Source organism: Ceratotherium simum, chromosome 2 (assembly GCF_057802395.1).
Source record: "Ceratotherium simum simum isolate JZ-2026a chromosome 2, ASM5780239v1, whole genome shotgun sequence".
Classification (NCBI taxonomy): domain Eukaryota; kingdom Metazoa; phylum Chordata; class Mammalia; order Perissodactyla; family Rhinocerotidae; genus Ceratotherium; species Ceratotherium simum.
In genome coordinates, this window is record NC_141901.1 from 29,445,544 (window position 1) to 29,467,403 (window position 21,860).

General features: G+C 40.4%; 1 protein-coding gene and 1 pseudogene across 1 annotated transcript; one reads left to right on the forward strand and one right to left on the reverse strand.

Annotated features, from left to right (window-relative positions):
* The first annotated feature begins 3,054 nt into the window (after positions 1-3,054).
* LOC147917793 (membrane cofactor protein-like) lies at positions 3,055-18,731 on the forward strand. Its single transcript, XM_087436599.1, has 5 exons — positions 3,055-3,261; positions 9,386-9,574; positions 9,909-10,011; positions 17,734-17,819; positions 18,676-18,731. Exons 1-5 carry the CDS (start codon positions 3,141-3,143, stop codon positions 18,729-18,731), a joined length of 555 nt encoding a protein of 184 aa, XP_087292725.1. The 5' UTR covers positions 3,055-3,140.
* LOC101388739 (ubiquitin-ribosomal protein eL40 fusion protein pseudogene) lies at positions 15,275-15,716 on the reverse strand (annotated as a pseudogene).
* Positions 18,732-21,860: the final 3,129 nt, after the last annotated feature.

A 21,860-nucleotide genomic window follows, 5' to 3' on the forward strand; every position in this document is an offset into this window, starting at 1 on the left:
TTCCTAAGGAACTCAAAAGAACAAAGTTATCATCTTATGGCAGCTAGGAGGTACATGCACAACCAGGGGTCATAATCTACAGGGCAGTTAGATCTCCTGCCGGGTGCATATCCACCTGGGTTAGTTTGTCAGAGGTCATTCAAAGTTACAATGGGGTTTCTTTTCTACAATATGGCTTCCCTTATGTCAACCTTATCTTGAGCCTGTATCAGTATCATGGGCGTTTGGCATGAGTGATGCCATTTTGGGCCTGTGGTTTTCTTTTTAACAATAGGTATTTAATAGGCACCTACTACATGTCTAGGTCAGTCTCCTCACTGGAGATCCAGCAAGAAAACTCTATCTCTGCCTCATGGAGCTTGTCCAGAAAAATAAGGAACAAGGCTCAGAACCTTTCAAATGGAGCCTCAGTTGGGTCAAGTCAAAATAAGTTAAAGAAATCAATGCGAAAGTCTTCAATTATATTCAGAATGGCTTGATGAACCAGAGGTATAAACATTTCCAACTCCAATCCTTGAATCTAATCTAGTACTTGTGACTAGGAAATCAAACACTAGCCATATTTCTCCTCTATTTTGTAAATTTTCTTATGAGAAAAAAAAACTTACTTCAAGTCTAGAAATAGAAGAGAAAGGTTTTTTCAGCTTTACTGGGATATAATTGACATACAACATTATGGATCGTTGGCAGCAGAGAACAATAAATAGATTCTCTGTTTTCACAAATAAGTGCCAACATCGAGCCCCAGAACTTTTCTGTTCTATCACTCTTTTACAACTGTAAGAATCAACAGAAATAATTCCCCCTCATTGAGTTTCCTATTTGCTGTCTCCTTAATTATACCTCCTTCAATTAAGTCTCATCATGGAGTGTCTGGATTTTATAATCCAAGATACTAAGGTGTATATTTTATACATCACATCCACAGTTCGTGTCTATATGCTCTACCAAGAATTCAAACATGGCATTGGTCTGGGAGGAAGAGGAAATTCCATGTTTTTTGAACCCAGCAAGTCTTTAGTACATCTCAGGTATAGAATTGTTTAAATATATATAAAGTGTTATAATTCCAGAAGACGCATTTGAGGTTCATACAGAGAACTTCCATTTCGTCACCATCCTCGCATACCTGAACCCTGTGCAATACAGGCTCTGTCTTCACCATTCTATGAACAAAACAGCAGTTGATATACAGGATAGATTAAAAAATTTTTTTTCTTTACTGATTCCAAATGTAATACAGTGTCCATATAGAAAACTGAAGAGCACAAAGCAAATGAAATACCCCTAATCCTATCAACTATTACTTAATTTGGGTATATCTCCAACTAATCTCTTTTTGTGGGTATCAACATACTACTTTTTTTTGTGACGAAGATTAGCCCTGAGCTAACATCTGATGCCAATGCTCCTCTTTTTTTTCTGAGGAAGATTGGCCCTGGGCTAACAACCATGCCCATCTTCCCCTAGTTTATATGGGACGCCATCACCGCATGGTGCGCGCCTGGGGTCCGAACCTGCGAACCCCAGGCGCTGAAGAGGAGTGCATGACCTTAACCACTACACCACCAGGCTGCCCCCTCAATAAACTACTTTTAATAAAAGGAATGCCAAAAGGCACCTTCTGATTTGGAGTCTGATTTTCCCACTTATGAATATATCATAGTTTCTCACATTGATTTTTTTTTTTGCACTTGCTGCATAGAATTTCATCCCATAAAGCCACCTATGAAAGATTCTCTATATTTTTGCTGGACACTAAGGAGTTTATATTTTTTCCTAAATTATACATCTTTGCTCACAGCTCTGATGATTTCTTTGGGATAAACTCTAAACGGAACTCGTGGTTTAAAAATCATGTCGCTTTTAAAACTTTTAATATATGGAAGAGTTATGTTAGAAATCCCAAATCTGAGGGGGCCGGGCCCCCAATATGTTTACTCACATTGGTTGACGTTTTTATTCTTTGCCAACTAATAGGAAGAAAACATCAGCTCCTTTTGTTTCTTCTTTTAATACCAGTCACGTTACCTTTTTTTTTTTTTATCACTTTTGTAGTCATACAGGTTTACTCACAACTCTACAAGTAAATCTTGCTCTTTCTTAATTTTCCAGCACTGACAGATTGTTTCACCACAAAACTTCTCCCTCTGATCAACTCCTACCCAAGCCAACAATAATGGCATTCATTGCTTCCAGGAATTTGGCGCTTAATACACCCTCGTCCTTACCTTTTTCATACATGTATATTTCCTCTTCATAAACATTTAGTTGCTGAAGGGCAAGGGCCCATCCCATTGAGTTGAGGGGCAGTACCTAAGGGCCCAGTGTTCTTTAATAATTTACCTTCCAGGGCATCCCTTCAAGCGAGCAGGGGGAGAGTAATTTACATTAGGGGCTGTGAGTGCAGAGGCCACGTCTTTGTGGATTTGAAGTCTAGCAGGCCTTGATGGGATTCAGGAGCAGAGGCTCAACCACGGTTCTCAAGTGTTGTCCCCAATTATGCCTGATTAACGCCGAATAGTGACCAAGGGCCCAGGCAGTCCTGACAGATGGAGCACCCGGGACAAAACTGAAGCCCTGAGGAGTGTTGGCCCCACGGTGACCCGCTCCTGGGCCCCGGGTTTCTATTTTCAGGTCGATGCGCTTTATTCTTCCAACCAGCGTTCCGGGAAAGGGACAACGATGACCCCGCCGCTCTTGTTTCCTTTCCACCCTTCCTGAGCGGGGTGTTAACCGTTCTTGAACGCGGCGGTGACCCAGCGTTTCCCGCAAGCCTCCTCGGGCTTACGGGCAGGGCTGCAGGGGGTGCGGCCAGAGAAGAGTTCGGCTCACGCGGGAGGGGCCGGGGCCGCCTGCCAACGCCAGCCCGTTAGATGCCAGTCAGGGTTACGCCGCGTCCCCTCCGGGCCTGACGCCCCGTCCCCGCGCCGACGCCCCGCCTCGCAGCCGCCCGATTGGCCCCGCCCGCCCACACCCCCGGCCCCGGTAGGTCGAGTCACCTCCGGGGGGCGGTAGAGGCCACGCCCACCTGCCGTTCCGCGCTGGACTCTGCGAGTGTGGGAATTGTTGCGTCCGGTAACCAGACTTCAGAAGGTCCGCTCGGGCGTCTCTCAGGACTCCCGCCGATCTCCCCGAAAATGACGGCGTCTTGCGCGCCGCGCACGGCGCCTCCCTGCCGCCCCGAGAGCCACTTCTCTTCTTGGGGCTTCATTGGGGTCCTTTTGGGGGCCCTAGTGCTGCTGCTGCCCGTGTCCTCCGGTAGGAGCCTGGAGAGGGTGTGCGCTCCGGCGGCGAACGGAGCGGGTCGGGGAGCGGGCGGACGGGAGCCGAGGGCGGGGGAGCCTCGCTCGGTGGGTCGGGTGGGAGGCGCGGGGCTGGGTCGAGCCGGGCCGTGCGGAGTTGGCGCTCCGTGGCCAGGCTTCCCCCCGGGTGGTGCTGTGCGGGGCTCCGGGGGGGTGAGGACCGCGTAGTGCGGGAGGCGGAGGCGTGCTTGGTGGTCGGCACTGAGCGGGGCGGGGTGGTGGGTGCGGCCGGCGTTTACCGGGGCCAAGCCGCGTCCCTGGCCAAAGCTTGCAGGGCGGTGCCCGCGCTCAGCCAAGTCGGGATGGGCGCGCGGACCGCTGCTTGCGGCGAGGGCTTGCTCTTGAGTGCCCGGGTGCGCGGGGGTGTTGCTAGGACTCGGGCTGTGCCCGTGGGGAGGGTTTGCCCTTGTTCCCTGGGCAGGGTGGTGCCTTGTTGAGAGGGGTGTTTGTGCCCCGCTGGGCTGGGCTGCGGAAGCCCCGGCGGGTGTTCTCGGGTGTGTGCTTTAGGGAAGTGGCCAGCCCCGCGGTGCCGAGTGTGGGGCAAGGAAGCTGCTCGCTTTGTAAGGGGGCTGGGAAGTGCATGGTGTGGTTGTAGCGCTTGGGTGAGAGCAGGCTCTGGGGGCCTGGGGTTTAGAGGGTTTGGGAAGGGCGCGCCATGCTTTTGTACCTGACGTTCACAGGCTCCTTGTTTCCCAAGATCCAATTGGTATTGCTTTGCAGCCTGTTGCTTTTTTTTTTTTTTTTTTTTATGGGCGTGTAGTTATATTCCTGTCCCCTTCCAGTACAGACAGCCAATTCTATCACTGAATGGCGTTTTAGCATTGTTCCCTTCTTTTCTTAGCTGGGATCATATTTGAGGGGACATCCGAAGTAACCTAAAAATCATTGGTAGCCAAACCTAGTGAGAAATGATTATTCTAAGAGATGAACGATAAATAATGTTAATCTGGTTTTCCCCTACAGCTCAAAAACTATAGCTGAAGGCCCATCTACTAAGTTTGTTTCGTGTTTCATTGAATGGAAATAAGTACTTTAAAAATACATGTGGTAAACAAAGGCCATGTTATTGTAAAAAACTTACACAATCAAAGGACAATCATTTTTAATACTTTGGTATATTTCCTGTGTCTTCATATGCACATGTGTTTCTATGCCCAAGTTATTTTCAGGGTCCTCTTAGATATACTGTTTGTATGCTGCATTCTTTCCTTAGCAGCGTTCATTCCACAAAGATTTGCCTTCTCTGGGCCAGGTCCTGTGCTGGTCCTGAGGATACACTGGTGAGCAAGCAAACCATTCCTGTTTTCAGGATCTTCAGTTGTCTGTTTGCACACATGCACACGAATATCAGCAGGGACTGTTGCTCACTGTTATATCCCAGTAGGTAATCAAAAATATTTGCTAAAATTTATTGGGAGTGGCAGTCAGTAATCAAAACATAATACTAATGAATACGTTATAACCCAAGAGAAGTGCTCTGGAGGAAAGGATCACGAGTCTCTGAGAGCATTTAACAAATGACTGGAGGCAGGGAAGACTTTTCTGTTCATCACATAGGCCGACTCTGCCACTTTGGGGCTTGTGCACTTGTATTCCCTCAGCCTTGGAACATGGTCCTCCTGCCTCTTGTGTAAGTGGCTCCTTCTTATTCTTCAAATTCATTTGAGATGCTACCCCCTCAGAGGGACCTTCTCTGACCACCCTGTCTCAGATGGACCCCCACACACTCTCCAGCTTAAATCCCCCCTAACTTGTAGTCACCCTTCCAAAACTATCTTTTCTGTTTTCTGCCCCCTAGAGTGCAGAGATCTTGTCTGTCTTGTCACACTTGTGGTTCCACATGCCCATTTTTTTGGCCTCCGTATCAACACTCTTTTATTTCTGTTAAATACCAGAAAATTAGATATACTATTCAGTGGGGGCTTAGAGCTCAGGCTGATATTCCTCCAGGAGGAAAGTCTTTTAAAGCGCCATGCTTAGGATGGCCTTTCTGTGGTGCCTAAAAAGCTGAGGCTGGGACAGCTGAGGTCAGAGAGGCTCTGTCTTCCCTGTTAGTGGACTCTCCAGGGCTCACAGTATTGCAGACTTGCTTGTTACAGATCATGAACAAGTTCATTCCTATGTAGGAGGGGGGAGGGTGGTGGAACAGTGGTGGTAAAAAGAAAACAAAAGGAATTTTTAAAGAAGAATAATTTTTAGAATAGGCTTAAAGCTAGAAGTTGAAGGAGACTGAAAGCTATTTAAAACAGAGGAAAATAGAGAACTGAAATGAATAGGATGCCTCATGGAAGGTAACAAAACTAGAAATGAGGAGGAAAAACAAAGTTAAGGTTAAGGTTGAAAGGTAAAATCAGGAGAGATATGAGACTTAGAGGAAGCAAAATGAGAACTCACTATGCTGGGCAGGGAAGAATGAGGATAAAATAAACATTTCACTTTTTTTTCCTCTATCTTTTTTTTTTTTTGGTGAGGAAGATTGTCCCTGAGCTAACATCTGTTGCCAGTCTTCCTCTATTTTGTATGTGGGTTGCTACCACAGCATGGCTTGATGAGCGGTGTGTAGGTCCACACCTGGGATCCGAACCCCCGGGCCCCAAGCCACTGATGCAGAGTGAGCAAACTTAACTACTATGCCATGGGTTTGGCCCCTAAACATTTCACTTTTGAAGCAGCTCATGAGGAGAAGGTTTTGTAAGCAGACAATGTTGAGCCCGGGAGGTTTGTCATCTCAGAGGTAGTTGCCAAATGGTGTGAGATCGCAGAAGGGAACATTTGTCGAATTCGGGGACCGGTCTCATTTCTCCAGAAGGAATCTGCTTTTTTGGACAAAACCCACAATCTTCTGTTATGGGTGGTGTCTTCTGTTTGTCTACTTGAGCTCTTTTCTTTCTTTCCAATAAAGAAGCCAAGATGACTAAGTGCTCACACAGTAGTTACTTAGTTTCCTTCCTCTGCATGTTACAGTGAAAACAGAGCAGTCCTTATCTGGTAAATTGCTAGGTTACCAGAATCCTGGGAGATGGGCAACAAAAGAAATTATGTGGCCAAATCTCTTTCCAGTGGATAAAGCTTTAAGATGATTATCTTCTTGTCTGGAAGACAAGACTTGAGCAGGAGTTGCTGCTGAGCAGGGAGGAAGGGTGTTCTGAGCAGAGGGAGGAGTGTGTGCAAAGACTTGGTTGTGACAAGGCCTGGGGATTCATGGACTGCCAAGCTACCCAGTGCGGCCGCAGTAGGGCAAAGCAGGCGAGAGAAAGGAGAAGACTAGATCACAGAGAGAATAATTGTGAAAAGCAGCAGGATAGTCAGGAATGAACAATCACCATCATAAAATTCAGACATGATGTTATTGATGCCGGCCTTGATATCAGTTCCCCTAAATTAAGCCCAGCATATATGGGGTTGAAACCAAAAGCACTCATCCTCTTTCCCTGCTTCTCTAAGTTACATTCATATGTAAATATTTGTTTTTTAAGCCTTTGTGTCCCTGAACTTGACAAGACAGTTAGAAGTTAGGAATCGTTAAAACCCCAGGTGGCCTCCAGCTGGGCTCACACTGAAGTTTTGGCTGATTACCAGTTCTTGAGGTTTGTTACAGGGAAACTGATACCCAGAAAATATCAAGAAAGCAAAGCTTCACAGACCTCAACTCATTGGCCTCCTGACACCAGAATCCACCATCCACCACAGAGAGACAGTTGAAGGACACCAACCTGCGATTCCCTTATCTCGCCATCCTCCTCCCTGCCAGCAGCCTCACAAGGCCAAATACAGGCTGGTGGGAAAGCACCGACCAGCAAGGCCACAGGCTCCCCCTCGCCACAAGCAGCCACATTCCTCACAACCTTTAAAACCCCTTGCTTCCCGTCTTTCACGGAGACAGGACAAACTTGAGAGCTCTCGTCTCCTGGCTGATGTCACCTGAAATGAAAACACTTTCCTTGCCCTAATCCTGGCATTCCAGTTTCATTTGGCCTCTCCTGTGTGGTGGGTAAAGAAGCGGGGTATGTATCCGGTAACAGAACCAGGCTGCCTGGCTTGGCTCCTGGGTCTACTACCTGCTGGGAATGTTTCTTGGGCAAGTTACTTCACCTTATTATGCCTCGGTTTGCGCATCTTAAGGAGGGGGAAATAGGACCTGTGGAACTATTATGGAAGAGTAATCTCAACTCATAGAATGATTATGAAGATTAAGTTAGTTTAAAAGCACTTAAAGTATGGTTGGCACAAGTAGTGCTTAAATATTTCTACAATTATTATTATCATCGCTATTGTCATAAGAACCAACTACTGCGATCTTTCATTACCATACTTTAGGCAAAAATATAACCCACAATATTTAGGCTTCACTTTTGATAATGTTAAAATACCATTTCATATAATAGCAGTAACAAAGAATGGGTATAATAAAATAATAAAGCATAAATATTTTGACACGAAAGAAATTTAAAACTCTGATAAAAGGATTTCTCTATAACTAAACCAATGAAATAAAATTGAAGACAGGCATAAAAACAGCAAAGAAACAAGTCATGGTTTGCAGATAGCTCTGGAACAGGTTGGCTGAACAGTAAAGAATTTGAATTTGGCCATTAGAGTGTATAGAACTGATACCCGTGCTCAGTCAGCTCTGGCCCGAGGTCCTAGAAATGCAGTGATGAGTGAGACATGGTCCTCAAGAAGGTGACAGTCTCGCAAGGAGTGTCAACAATAAAGAATTACAATATGCAAAATGCTATGAAAGAAGTAAAGTGGGGCAGCATGAGGACGCTTAACCCAGTGTTTTGATTGAGAGATGTCAGGAGGTTCAAGGAATCAGTGGCGTCTAGGATGAAACTGAAGGATGAGTGGGTGGGAGGAATGGCAGGGTCTCTGGTCAAAGCTGAAGTAAAATGGTGCATGGAGGCCGAGAGTGCTAATGTCATTTAAGTAACTTGACGGGCTCGACATGGAATGGAATATGGCTTGAGAATAGTGTGCAAGAGTGAGCAGCGTCCTGATAGTGACAGGTTTTAAGAGTCTGTTAGCCGTGTTAGGGGGCCTTAGACATTATCTTGAGGGCAGTGGGGAGCCATTGACAGGCATCTGACTTGGAAGAGGGTTGGTCACTGTATCATATCAATATTATTCTAGTTGCAGTGTGAGGAATTGCTGAAGTAGAAATGACATTATTTTAAGGAGAAAAAATCCCCCTCCCCCTAAAAAAAATCCAGAAGTAAAAAATTTATCTAAAAGCATAGCAATATAGTAGCTTTACTGTAGGGATATATTGGATAAACAGCTCAAACAGGCACCTCAAGGAGATTCTGAGGGAATGCACACTCCATAGATCAGCAAAGGAAATTTAAATTATATAAAATAATGTCCAAGAAAGCAAAATTTTTTTCATGTTAGGCTATGAAAGTAGTTCATTTTGATATTTAAATGGCCATCTGTTCACTTACAAAACGCTCCATTCACTAATATGAAAGCGATGAAATGATGGCTTCTATTTTGAAGTACTGCAGTCCATATTTATTTTGATCTTTGAAATCCATGATGCTCATTTCATCATTGCCTCTTACATTTCGTGAGCACCCCCTGGGTATAGGGTATAGTAGAAAAAGAAGGCATGTGGTCCCTGACCTCTAGGAACTTGCCTCCTGAGAGGAGACTGAGCCCAAAGTGACAAATGGTCATGAGTTTGTGTTTCCAACTATGGAAGCGTAATCCCAGCAGAGTGGTACATACTATAGAAGACTTCTTAGAGGAGAGGTGAGTTTTGGAAGGAATTTAGAAAAAGTGGGGAAGGATGCGTACCTATAAATATATTTTAAAACCAAAACCATTGGTATTGTCTCTTCAGTTTACTGTTGAATGGAAATTCACCTTATTCCCCAACAAACCAAAAGCTGATAGAATGTTATTTAAAATGAGCTAGACACATCATCCATAAGTATCACCACTTGGGTAAAAGCCTGGGCTAGTCATTTAGTGTCTTGCCAAGAACCTTTCCATTTATTCTGTACTACCTCCCTGCTGCTAGGCTGGTGAAAGAGGTAAAGTACTTTATTTTCATGTTCTTATCCTCTTCTTCCTAGATGCCTGTGGTGATCCGCCAAGATTCAATTCTATGAGGGTGAGGGGTGTTGCTCAATCTTCTTATAGGCCTGGAGACACAATAGAATATGAGTGTCGGCTAGGATACACGCTCAAGAGACCTCCTCTTGCCACCTCTACTGTCTGTCAGCCTGATAACACATGGACGCCTCTCCAGGAGGCTTGTACAAGTAAGCAAACAAAACTTTTTTGTTGTTGTTGTTGTTGCTCTACAGATATTCACACATTTTATGGTGCATATTCCACTACGGCACTGATGATTTTCTCATGTGAATGTAGCTTTTAGAGAGCAGTGTATATTTTCAGGCTTTGAAAAATCTCCTTTTCTGGGAATCCTTTTCTGGGTAGTTGGTTGCCTAGGTAAATCTGAATCTTAAGTTTGGCCTTATAATAGTTAAAGAAAATAAATAATAGTCCCATTAATTCAAAAGAACAATGTAGAATTTTGATTCAAATCTGCCTTGAAATTCATATAAAACAATGAACTTGAAAATTATCTTTTAGGAAAATCGTGTCCACAGCCAGGAGAACCCATAAATGGAGAAGTAAGATATGTAAATGGAACTTTGGAGTTTGGTTCACAGATTCACTATGCTTGTAATGAGGGGTAAGTAAGTTGCTCCTTAGAGGAAATAAGGTAAATGTTATGAATTCCATTTTTGTTTTGCTTCTCTTCCTAAGCGTTCCCATGAAGTTGATTTCATTTTGCTTTCTCTGTGACAAGTTGTACTTGAAGCAAAACAACTCTTGGTCTTTTTATGGAGACTGAAAAAGATGTGTAATTAATAGAAAGAAATTTAAATTGAAGGAAAGGAAAATTATATGATACTATATGTAATAATAAGCCTATCACAAGCATTAAAATGTAATAACCATGGTGATTTTATCCTTGACATCAAAGCGCACCCTATTTATTTATTTATTTATTTAAATTTTTTTTTTTTTATAATTTTATTTATTTATTTACTTTTTCCCCCAAAGCCCCAGTAGATAGTTGTGTGTCATAGGTGCACATCCTTCTAGTTGCTGTATGTGGGACGCGGCCTCAGCATGGCCGGAGAAGCGGTGTGTCGGTGCACACCCGGGATCCGAACCCAGGTCGCCAGCAGCAGAGCGCACGCACTTAACCACTAAGCCACGGGGCCGGCCCTAAAAGTGCACCCTATTTAAAATGTCAACTCTCAGAGTTGAAGTGGGGCTTGTGGAAATGGGAGGTAGAAATGCCATCCAACGATATTCTTATATCGAGATACTCTGTAAGGTATTAACAGACCAAAATTGCCCTGGTTAGCCTGGACCATAACATTGATTAAGATCTCTAAATTGGAAAACCTTATCTTTGAGACTGCTACAAAGTAATGAATCATCTCAAAAAGAGGTACTGAGCACTTAATTATAACCTTTGTTCTATGGGGCTCTTTTAATAGTATGTATTGGGAATACTGGGCATTTATGAAAAATGTGCATTTAGAGGGTAAATGTAATACACCATAGAAATGCAACTGATTTTTTGTATCAACTTGGTATCCTGCTACCTGCTAAATTGATTTATTGGTTCTAATTTTTTGTGTTTGTGTGTGCGTGTAATCTTTAGAGTTTTCTACATATGAGAACATATCGTCTGCAAACAATGGTAATTTTACTGCTTCCTTTTCAATGCTGTTGCCTTCTATTTTTTTTTTTTTTCTCTTTTCTAATTGTTCTGTCTAGAACTTCCAGTACTATGTTGAATAGAAAAAGGTAGGCATTCTTGCCTTGTTCCTGATCTTAGAGGAAAAGCTTTCAGCTTTTCACCATTGAATATGATGTTTGTTGTGGGTTTTCCATGTATGGTGTTTATTATCTTGAGGTAGTTTCCTTCTATTCCTCATTTCTTGAGTATTTTTATCATGAAAATATATTAAATTTTGTCAAATGCATTTTTTGCTGCAGTTGAGATGATCATGTGGTTTTTTCCCTCTATTCTGTTGATGTGGCATATTACATTGTTCGTTTTTCATATGGTGTGCCATCTTTCCATTCAAGGAATAACTCCCATTTCACATGGTGTATAATCCTTTGAATTTGGTGCAAAATTGTTTGCCAGTATTTTTTTGAGGATTTTTACGTTAGTGTTCATTAGCGATATCGGTCTATAGCTTTCTTTTCTTATAGTGTCTTTGTCTAGCTTTGGTATCATGGTAATGCTGGTCTCATAGACTGAGTTTGGAAGAATTTCCTCCTCTTCAAATTTTTGGGAAAATTTGGTAAGGATTGGTATTAGTTTTTCTTGAAATATTTGGTAGAGTTCACCAGTGTAGCCATGAGGTGCAGGGCTTTTCTTTATTGGGAGATTTTTTTTTTTTTTTTAAAGATTTTATTTATTTTATTTTTTCCCCCCAAAGCCCCAGTAGATAGTTGTATGTCATAGCTGCACATCCTTCTAGTTGCTGTATGTGGGACTCGGCCTCAGGATGGACGGAGAAGTGGTGCCTCGATGCACACCCGGGATCCGAACCCGGGCCACCAGCATCGCAGCGCGCGCACTTAACCACCAAGCCACAGGGCCGGCCCTATTGGGAGATTTTTGATTACTGATTCACTCTCCTTACTAGTTATAGGTCTATTCAGATTATCTATTTATTCATGATTTAGTCTTGGTAGATTTTGTGTTTCTAAGAATTTGTCCATGTTATCTAGGTTATTCAATTTATTGGCATAAATTTTTTCAAAGTACTCTCATAAAATTTTTATTTCTGTCGAATCAGTAGTAATGTCTGCACTTACATTTCTGATTTCAGTGATTTGAGTCTTCTCTTTTTTCTTAGTCCATCTGGCTACAATCTTGTCTATGTTGTTGATCTTTTCAAAGAACCAACTTTTGGTTTCATTGATTTTTCTCTATTGCGTTTTTTCTTCTCTGTTTATCTCTGTTCTAATCTTTATTGTATACTTCCTTCTGCTAGCTGTGTTTTAATTCTTCTTTTTCTACATCCTTAAGTTGTAAAGTTAGGTTGTTGATTTCAGATCTGTCAATTTTTTAATGTAAGCATTTGTAGCTATACATTTGCCCTTTGGCACTGGTTTTGCTGCATCCCATAAGTTTTTGTATGTTATGTTTTCTTTTTCATTTACCTCAAAGTATTTTCTAATTTTCCTTGTGATTTCTTCTTTGAGCCAGTGGTTGTTTAAAAGTGTGTGGTTCAATTTTCACCATTTTGTGAATTTTCCAGTTTTCTTTCTTTCTTTCTTTCTTTTTTTTTTTTAAGGAAGATTGGCCCTGGGCTAACATCCTTGCCCATTTTCCTCTTCTTTATGTGGGACGCCACCACAGCATGGCTTCACAAGTGGTTCCTGTGTCCACACCCGGATCCTAACCTGCAAACCCCAACCACTGAAGGAGCATGGGAACTTAACCACTACACCACTGGGGTGGTCCTCTCCAGTTTTCTTTTGATATTAATTTCTAACTTCATCCCATTGTGGTTAGAAAAACTACTTTGTACAATATCTATATTTTTAAATCTATTGATTAATTAATATTAATTTGTGGCCAACATAATTATGTTGTTATTTATGTATTAGGTTATATATTATATAATTAATTGTATTATTAATAACACTAATTTGTTTTGTTAATTTGTGGCCTAACCTATTGTCTATCTTAGAAAATGTCCCACGTGCACTTGAGAAGGCTATATATTCTGTTGTTGGATAGACCACTCTATATATGACTGTGAGGTCTAGTTTGTTTATTGTGTTGTTCACGTCCTCTCTTTCCTTACTTATCTTCTGTCTAGGTGTTCTGTTCGTTGTTGTGAATGGGGTATTGAAGTCTCCAGTTATTATTGTAAAAGTGCCAGTTACATAGAAGTGTGTATTTATCCTGTCATTCCTGTCAGTTTTTGCTTAATGTATTTTGATAGCCTGTCATTGGGTGCATAAATGTTTATAATTGTTATATCTTGTTGCCGTATTGAACCCTTATTCATATGTACTGTTCTTGTGTCTTGTAACTTTTTTTGATTTAAAGTCTTCTTTTTGTGATATTAATATAGCCACCTCTGCTTTCTCTTGGTTACTATTTTCGTGGAATAACTATTTCCATCCTTTCTCTTACAGCTTGTTTTTGTCTTTGGATCTCAGGTGGGTCTCTTGTAGACTGCATATAGTTGAATCATGTGTTTTTATCCATTTCTGCCAAGCTCTCTCTTTGATTGAGAGTTTAATCTATTAACATTTAATGTAATTACTGGAGAAGGAGGGACTACTTCTGTCATTGTACTATTTCTTTTCTATATGCCTTATGGCCTTTTTTGTTCCTCAGTTGCTGTAATACTGTTTTCTTTTGCGTTCAGTGGATTTTTGTAATGAAATGGTTAAATTCCTTTCTCATCTCCTTTGGGTATATTCTTTGTCTATTTTCTTTGTGGTTACCATGAGGATTACATTTAACATCCTGTAGTTATACCTCTCCAATACTGACTTTACTTCAATAAGTTATAAAAAATGCTCCTCTACAGATCCATCCCACCCCTTTTGGATTTTCATGTCATACTAGCATCTACACTTTATAATTGTAATACTAGCTTCTACACTAATATTTTCTTTTAAAAGGATTAGAGTCTTAAATCACATGGAAAACAAAAATTGCAGTTATAGCCCATTATCACAGTAGTACTAGCTTTCATAATTGCCCATATATTTACCATTAGTGAGATCTTTATTTATCCAAATGGCTTTGAAGTTACTGTCGAGTCCTTTCCTTTCATTTTGCAGGACTCCTTTGTCCATTTCTTGCAGGGGAGGTGTAGTGCTCACCACCTCCGTTAGTTTTTGTTTATCTGGGAATGCCTGTGTTTCTCCTTCACTTTTTTTTTTTTTTTTTAATTTTTATTTATTTATTTTTTTCCCCCAAAGCCCCAGTAGATAGTTGTATGTCATAGCTGCACAGCCCTCCAGCTGCTGTATGTGGGACGTGGCCCCAGCATGGCCAGAGAAGCGGTCGGCCAGGGCGCACCGGGATCCAACCCAGGCTGCCAGCAGCGGAGCGCGACGCACTTAACCGCCAAGCCACGGGCCGCCCTCTCCTTCACTTTTGAGACACAGTTTTGCTGGATCGAGGATTTTTGGGTGCCACTTTCTTTCTTTTAGCACTTTGAGCACATTGGCCAACTGTCGATGGCTTCCGAAGTTTCTGATGAGAAGTCTTCTGATAATCTTATTTAAAATCCTTGGATGTGATGATTTACTTTTTCTTGCAGCTTTCAAGATTTTTGCTTTGTCTTTGGCTTCTAAAAGTTCGTTATTATGTGTCTAAGTTTGGGTCTCTTTGAGTTCATCCTATTTGGAGTTGCGCTTATTGGATATTTATTTTCGTGTGTTTCATCGAATCTGGGAAGTTTTCAGCCATTATTTCCTCAACTATTGTCTCTGCCTTTTTTTCTATTTTCTCCTCCTGAGAGTCCCACAGAGTTTATGTGTTGTCTGCTTCTTGGTGTCCTGCACATACCTTGGGCTCTGTTCACTTTGTTCAATCCTTTCCATTCCTCAGACTCAATAATTTCCATTCTCCTATCTTCAATTTCAGTGATTCTTTCTTCTTCTTGCTCAGATATGCCTTTAATTCCTGTAGTGAATTTGTGCCTGAAGTTATTGTACTTTTCAACTCCATGATTTACTTTTGTTTTCTTTTATGTTTTCCATCTCCTAATTGATATTTCCATTTTGTTGACACATTGTTTTCATTACTTCCTACACTTCTTGTGATGGTTCTTTGAGCATCTTTAAGACAGTTTTTCTTCTATCTTTGAAATGTTTTGAGGCCCCAGGTCCTTGGGCTTGGTCAGGAGGCCACCCTGCAGGCAAAAGGATGAGCCAGTGGAGAGGACTTATTTGACCTTCTTTTTGGGGCACAGGTTGTCAGCGTGGCACATCCTTCTTGTGACAGCGTGCTGACAGCACAAGGGTATAGACGAGCATAATACTTGCAGATCATCCTGTAGCAGTGGTATTTCTGGGTGAGCTGGCACCGAGTACTTGGTGGACTCTTTCTGAATGTTGTAGTCTCTTTATGAGAGTGCGACTATCTTCTAGTTGTTTGCCTGCAACAGTCAGACACTGTTGCTCAAGTAGGATGTCCTTCTTATCTTGGATTTTGTTTTTGACATTCTCAGTGGTGTCATTGGGCTTGACATCAAGAGGGGTGGTCTTGCCCATCAGGGTCTTCATAAAGATCTGCATCTCTGTGTCTGCTACTCAGCCCCTGAATGAAGAAAAAGAGGGTGGCAGTAGTGGAAACCTCTGATTTGCCACCAAGAGCACCTGCACAAGACAGTTATTTTAAAGTCTTTGTTTAGTAAATCTACCATGAAGTCTTTTTCAGGGACAATTTCCATTGATTTATTTTTTCTTTGAATGGGGCATACTGCCTGTTCCTTTGTATGCCTTGTGACTTTTTGCTGAACTGGACATTTGAATCTAATAATGTGGTAACTCTGGAAAGATTATCCCCCTCTCCTAAGGCTTGATGTTTTAGTGGTTTATTTGTTTGTTCATTGTTGTAGGGTGCCTCTGTGCTGAGGATCAGCCTGACATGAAACTGAAGGACTTTCTGAGCCTTTTCCTGGGTGTGCATAGTCACTTTCTGATGTTCTCTGTGTATGCAGTTGTTTTTGAATGTCCTAGTTTTTAATATCTGGTCCCTGAAAGGGGAAAATTGCAAAATGCAGGAGTGGCAAAGGGCGCTGAATCTGTAAATCCCTTGAAAGTCACTTCAGCTGGCGCAGAAGGGGCTTGCAAGAGTCAGGGTAAGTGTGACAGCAATGGCTGCCAATCTGTTTGTCACCTTCTCTGTCATCAGAGGCAGCAATCAGTGATAAGAGCACAGATCCCCAGTAAATGGAGGACAGAGTTCTTTTTGCCCAATCTGGCTCCTACAGGCTGCTTCTAAGCTGCTCTAGGGACACATGCACAGTTGCCTGTTGGGGGTGTGGTTCGGTAGCTGCCACTGTGCTAGGAGCTGAAGTTGACTGAAATTAAGGCAGATTACCTGTCTAATCTTGCCCTGGAAATTGCAAGCTATCAACAGACTCCGAAGTTCCAAAATAGTTACATCAGGCAGATTCTACCAGTACAATTGTTGTCTAGGTGGGAAACAGATTCTTGGTGCTTCCTACTTTGCTGTCATCCCAGAATCCACTCCTAATATATTCTAATATAGAATGAATGAGTGAGACTTGGGGGAAAAGTTGGCTGGAAGCATGTACAGGCAGTTTCAGTTACTATTTTTTAACTCGATCAAGTAAAATATTGGATCTTCCAGTTAATAGTTTTAGAGAGAGAGCCTGCTAGGCACTTTGAAGGATACCAAAAGTTAAAGACAGAGACTCTTCTCAAAGTCAACGTTGTACCCTTCTTTGAGAAACACAGTAAATCCAGAGAGGTGTCAAAGCAAAATAGTAAATGAGAAGTACTAAATACATAGAATTATTCATGATCATCACAATGAGAGTCCAGAAGGAGAGAGTACTGTGATTTTAAATCATCAGGAGAAGATTTCATCCAGTAGTATTCCTGAGCTGTTCCTAGAAGGATATTCTGATCTAAACAATATTAATAAGAGCTAAAACTTACCTGGCACTCACTGTGTGCCAGATACCACCTCATCTAATCCTCAAAACAACCCCCTGAGGTACGTACTATATCCCTCTTCATAGATGAGGAACCTGAGCCAGAGAAACATTAAGGGACTTGCCCAAGCTCAAATAACAAGTCAGTCATGGAGCTGGACTCGAATCCACCCAGGCAGGGTCTAGGCCTGTTCTTCTACTCACTCGTTGTCCTTACTGAGCAGAATGGCGTGAGCAAGGGCATAGAAATGAATGTGTAATGTGATTGTCAGAGATAGCAAAGAGTCCATACCAACAGGTATGACAGATTTATTTGGACATTTTTCCTCTTGGCCAATGTGTGTTCAAATGCAGAAACTGTTTAAAGTTAGATATTCTATTAGCAGTTTCATTATTTTAGAAACTTTTCAAACTGCTGTTGTCCAAGAAAACAACCATATAAAATTTTTCTTCGGGCCGCCCTGGCTTAGTGGTTAAGTGTGTGCACTCCGCTGTATGCCCGGTTCGATCCTGAATGCACTGACGCACCGCTTCTCCGGCCATGTTGAGGCTGCATCCCACATACAGCAACTAGAAGGATGTGCAACTATGATGTACAACTATCTACTGGGGCTTTGGGGGAAAAAAATAAATAAATAAAATTAAAAAAAAAAATTTTCTTCATTATTTGCATCTTGTTAACTGTAAAGAACACAGTCAATTTTTCTTTTTACTTTTAGTTTTAACTTAATTGGACAAAAAATTCTATATTGTGAACTTGTTGAAGAAACTGTGAGTTGGAGTGACAATCCCCCATTATGTCAAGGTAAATGTTATTCTCTCTTTAGAATTTAGAGCAGCAGTTCTCACACTTTGTGGCCTCAGAATCCCTTTCCCCTTTTAAATTGACAATGACCTTCATGAGCTTTCGTTTATGTGGCTTCTATCTTGATATTCATTATATGGGAATTAAAACTGACATGTTTTTAAATAATTATTTGTTAATTCATTTTTAAGAATAGTAATCTCAATACATGGTAACATATGCAACGTATTTTTTGTGAAACATCAGTTTTCCAAAACCAAATAGTGAGGAATAGTAGCATTGTTTTACATTATTGCAGATCTCCTCAATATCTTTCTTAAAGGATGACATCTGGATTCAGTCTTGTTGCATTATCACAAAATTTGTAGCCTCTCTGGAAAATTTCACACTCATAAGATGGATGTGAAAAAGACAATAATATCTTGGTATTGTGAACTACTGATGTACCAAAATGGATATATTTATAAATTACAAAGCATTTCTGTAGCACTGAGTTTTATTTTTAATCACAGGAATATTTTAGTCCTTAAATTGTCAGCATCTCTTATGTTGAGAAGACAATGTAGCATGGCCTTGGTAGATAAATGTAGATATTTCATATAGATATTTTATATACATATTTAAGAAAATAGGTTTTATTTTGAAAATTCATTTCATTGTTAATGGTTTGAATTGGGGATAATACAGTTTCTCACAGAATCCTTCTTCTAATTTGGATATTGATCTTCACCACTCAGATTGTACAAAATCATATGTTAAATGAACTCTATTGAAGGAGTTTATAGGACTTTACCAATGCTGTCTTAATCTTTTACCTTTCCTTTTGCCTTTCATATTCTCTTTTTTCCCCTTTAAGTGATGTCTTGTAGCTCCACTCTCCAAAATACAAAATGGAAAATACACCAGAAGTGACCAGGAGGAATTCTAGCTTACAATGATGTAGTAACTTATAGTTGTCATCCTTCCAATGGACCAGATGAATATTCACTTGTTGAGAGAGAGCAGGCTCGCTTGTTCTGGGAATGACAAATGGAGTAGTGACCCTCCTGAGTGTAAAGGTAAAAATATTTCATTTATTTCCTTCTTCATTTGTAAATACTGTGTAGAAATACTTTAAAAATCGCTTTACCTACAGGTAACAAAACAGTCATGTATGTGTTCTCTCCTGTTAAATTGATTTCTAATTCAATTTAATAAAGGTCAAATTGAGTCAAAAACAGTTCTCCGCTATGAGTTCCTCAACCTCTCAATTCCTCTACATGTTCTTAGCATTCCAGTTTTACATTCTGAACTACTGTGTATATGCCTGAGTTAGGATTTTTTGCTTGAAAGCATGAAAACACACAACACACACTGGCTTAAAAATGAGAAAGTTTTAGCTTGTGTTATAAGAAGTCTGAGAGTTGTGGCAGTAGAAAATGGTAGAGTGCATTGTAAAGTACTAGCTCTCTCACTGATAAGATTGAAAATATGACAAAACATGTTTAAAAAAGGGAATACTTCAGGCACTTGAGAGTGACCAAACAGAGGGAGACATTGGAGGGCATTTGACTGTTGAAAGAAAGGAACCAGTAAATCACAACAAACTATTTACTTCTTTGCAAGTGCACTTGAATGACATCATTCTCTAATACCGTGATTCTAAGCAATAAGATAATTTTTTAAACAAATTTGAAAAAGTTGAAGTCATTCACAGTACATATCTGATCACAATGGGATGAATGTAGAAATCCAATAAAGATACCGTAAATTCCCCAAATATGTGAAAAGTATACAAGACACTACTGCCTAACCATTGAGTCAAAGAAGAAGTCACACAAGGGATATTAGAAGGTGTTTTGAATTGAATAAAAATGAAAACACAACATATCAAAATTTGTGGGATACGTGAAAAGCATTGCATAGAGGATATTTATATCATGAAATACTTAGATAGGGAAAAAGGGGAAAGTCTCAAAGATTAAACTTCTAACATTGTAAGAAAATAAAGTAAAGAGCAAATTAAATACCTAAAGAAGGGAAACGGAAGGAAATAAAGATAGAAATCAATGATACTGAAAAGAGAGAAAAAAAAATAGAATATTTCAATAAAACTAACCTCTTTTTCTTGGGAGATCAGTAAAATGAAGGAGTAGACCTATAGCTAGTCTTACACTTAAAAAAAGAAAAACATAAATGACCAGTATGAAGAATGAAAAAGAGCATGTTCACTAAATATCCTGCAGACATTGAAGTGATAATGAAGGGAATAAAACAAACAACGTTATGCATATAAATTTGACAACTTAAACTCTTCTCACAAAGAGAACTACAGGCCCCATGTGCTCACTGGGGTGAAATTCTACCAAACATTTAAGGGAAAAAATAATAGCAGCTCTACACAAACTCTTCAAGAAAATGGAAGAGGAGAGAATACTTCCCACACCTTACATCACGGGAAGCGACATTGCCGAGATACCAAAACCAGACAAAAAACATTGCAAGAAAATAAACAAACAATATCCATAATGAATATAGAACCTGGGCCACGCCCCGCGGCTTTAGCGAAAGAGTGCGCGTCTTTGTGCTCCGCTGCTGGCTGCCCGGTTTTTGGATCCTCGGCGCGCCGCAAGACCGCACTGCTTCCCAAGACTAAGTCTGCCATGCGCTGATGCACCCCACATCACAGCAACTAGAAGGGTGTGCAGCTATGACGCACAACGCTATCTACTAGCTTTGAGGGAAAAAATAAATAAATAAATAAAATTAAAAAAAAAGCAATAGAGAACCAAAGTTTTCTTAACAATATAAAAACAAATAAAATCCTGCTCATATATAAAAATATGACTATTTCGTAATCAAGTAGGATTTAATCCATGAATGCAAAGTTGATTGGTACAAATTCAGAAATTAGTTAGTGTAATTTGCCTTTTTCACGAGACTATAAAGAAAAAACATCACATGATCATCTTAATGAGGTGCAAAAAGAGCATTTAACAAGAATTCCATCATCTTTTCATGATAAAATCTTTACTCAGCAAAACTAGGGAATAAAAGGTGGAACTATCTGAACGTCAGTAGAAGGCCCTCACAAAAATCCTCAAGTAGCTAACATTATATTTAATGGCTAAAAAGACTAATTTATTTTCCACTAAAGGTAGGAACAAGGGTGTGTATTCTCACCGGCTCTATTCAGCATTGTATTGAGGTTCTAGCCAGTCCACATAAGGCTTAAAGGTAGAAATAGATAAACATTTCAGAAAGGAAGAAATAAAATAGAATTTATTTACTTATGACATGATTGTCTGTGTAGAGAAATTCTAAAAAGACTAAAGTTTTAGCAAGCTTAGGAAGACACAAGATCCAACATACAGTAAATCAATTGTATGTCTATAACACTCAGTAACAAACCATTAGAAATTGAAATTTTTTTAAGTAGTATTTAATGACAGCTCCAAAACACACAAAATACTTGCATGTGAATCTAACAACACGCAGGTGCAAGATTTTGAATGGTAAAAAACAACAAAACACTTATAAAAGAAATTAAAGAAGACCTTAATAAATAGAGAAGTAATTCAGTGGTCAATGAATTGGAGAGACTCAGTATAATACATAGGTGTCAGTCCTCCTTAATTGATCTATAAATTCTGCACACAATCCCAATAAAAATCCCAGCAGAACTTTTTGTAGAAATTGACAAGAACTCATTCCTAAAATTTATGTGAAAAACTAAAAGTAGAATAGTCAAAAACAATTTTGGAAAAAATTAGAAGACTCATTCCATTCTACTTTGAAAATTGTCCAAGACCTTATTACTCAAAGCATACCATATAAAGCATATAATCAAGACAGTGTGCTATTGTTGCAAAGATAACCATATAGAGCAAATGGAACAGAACAGAGAACCCAGAAATACACCCTTTTAAAAGTGTCCAGTTGACTTTGCTCCACAGGTGTACAAACAATTCAGTGGAAAATGGTAAAGATATATAGGCACAATTGGACCATACATATGCAAAAAAAAAGAACCTCCACCCATGTTAGCACCATGTACATTTA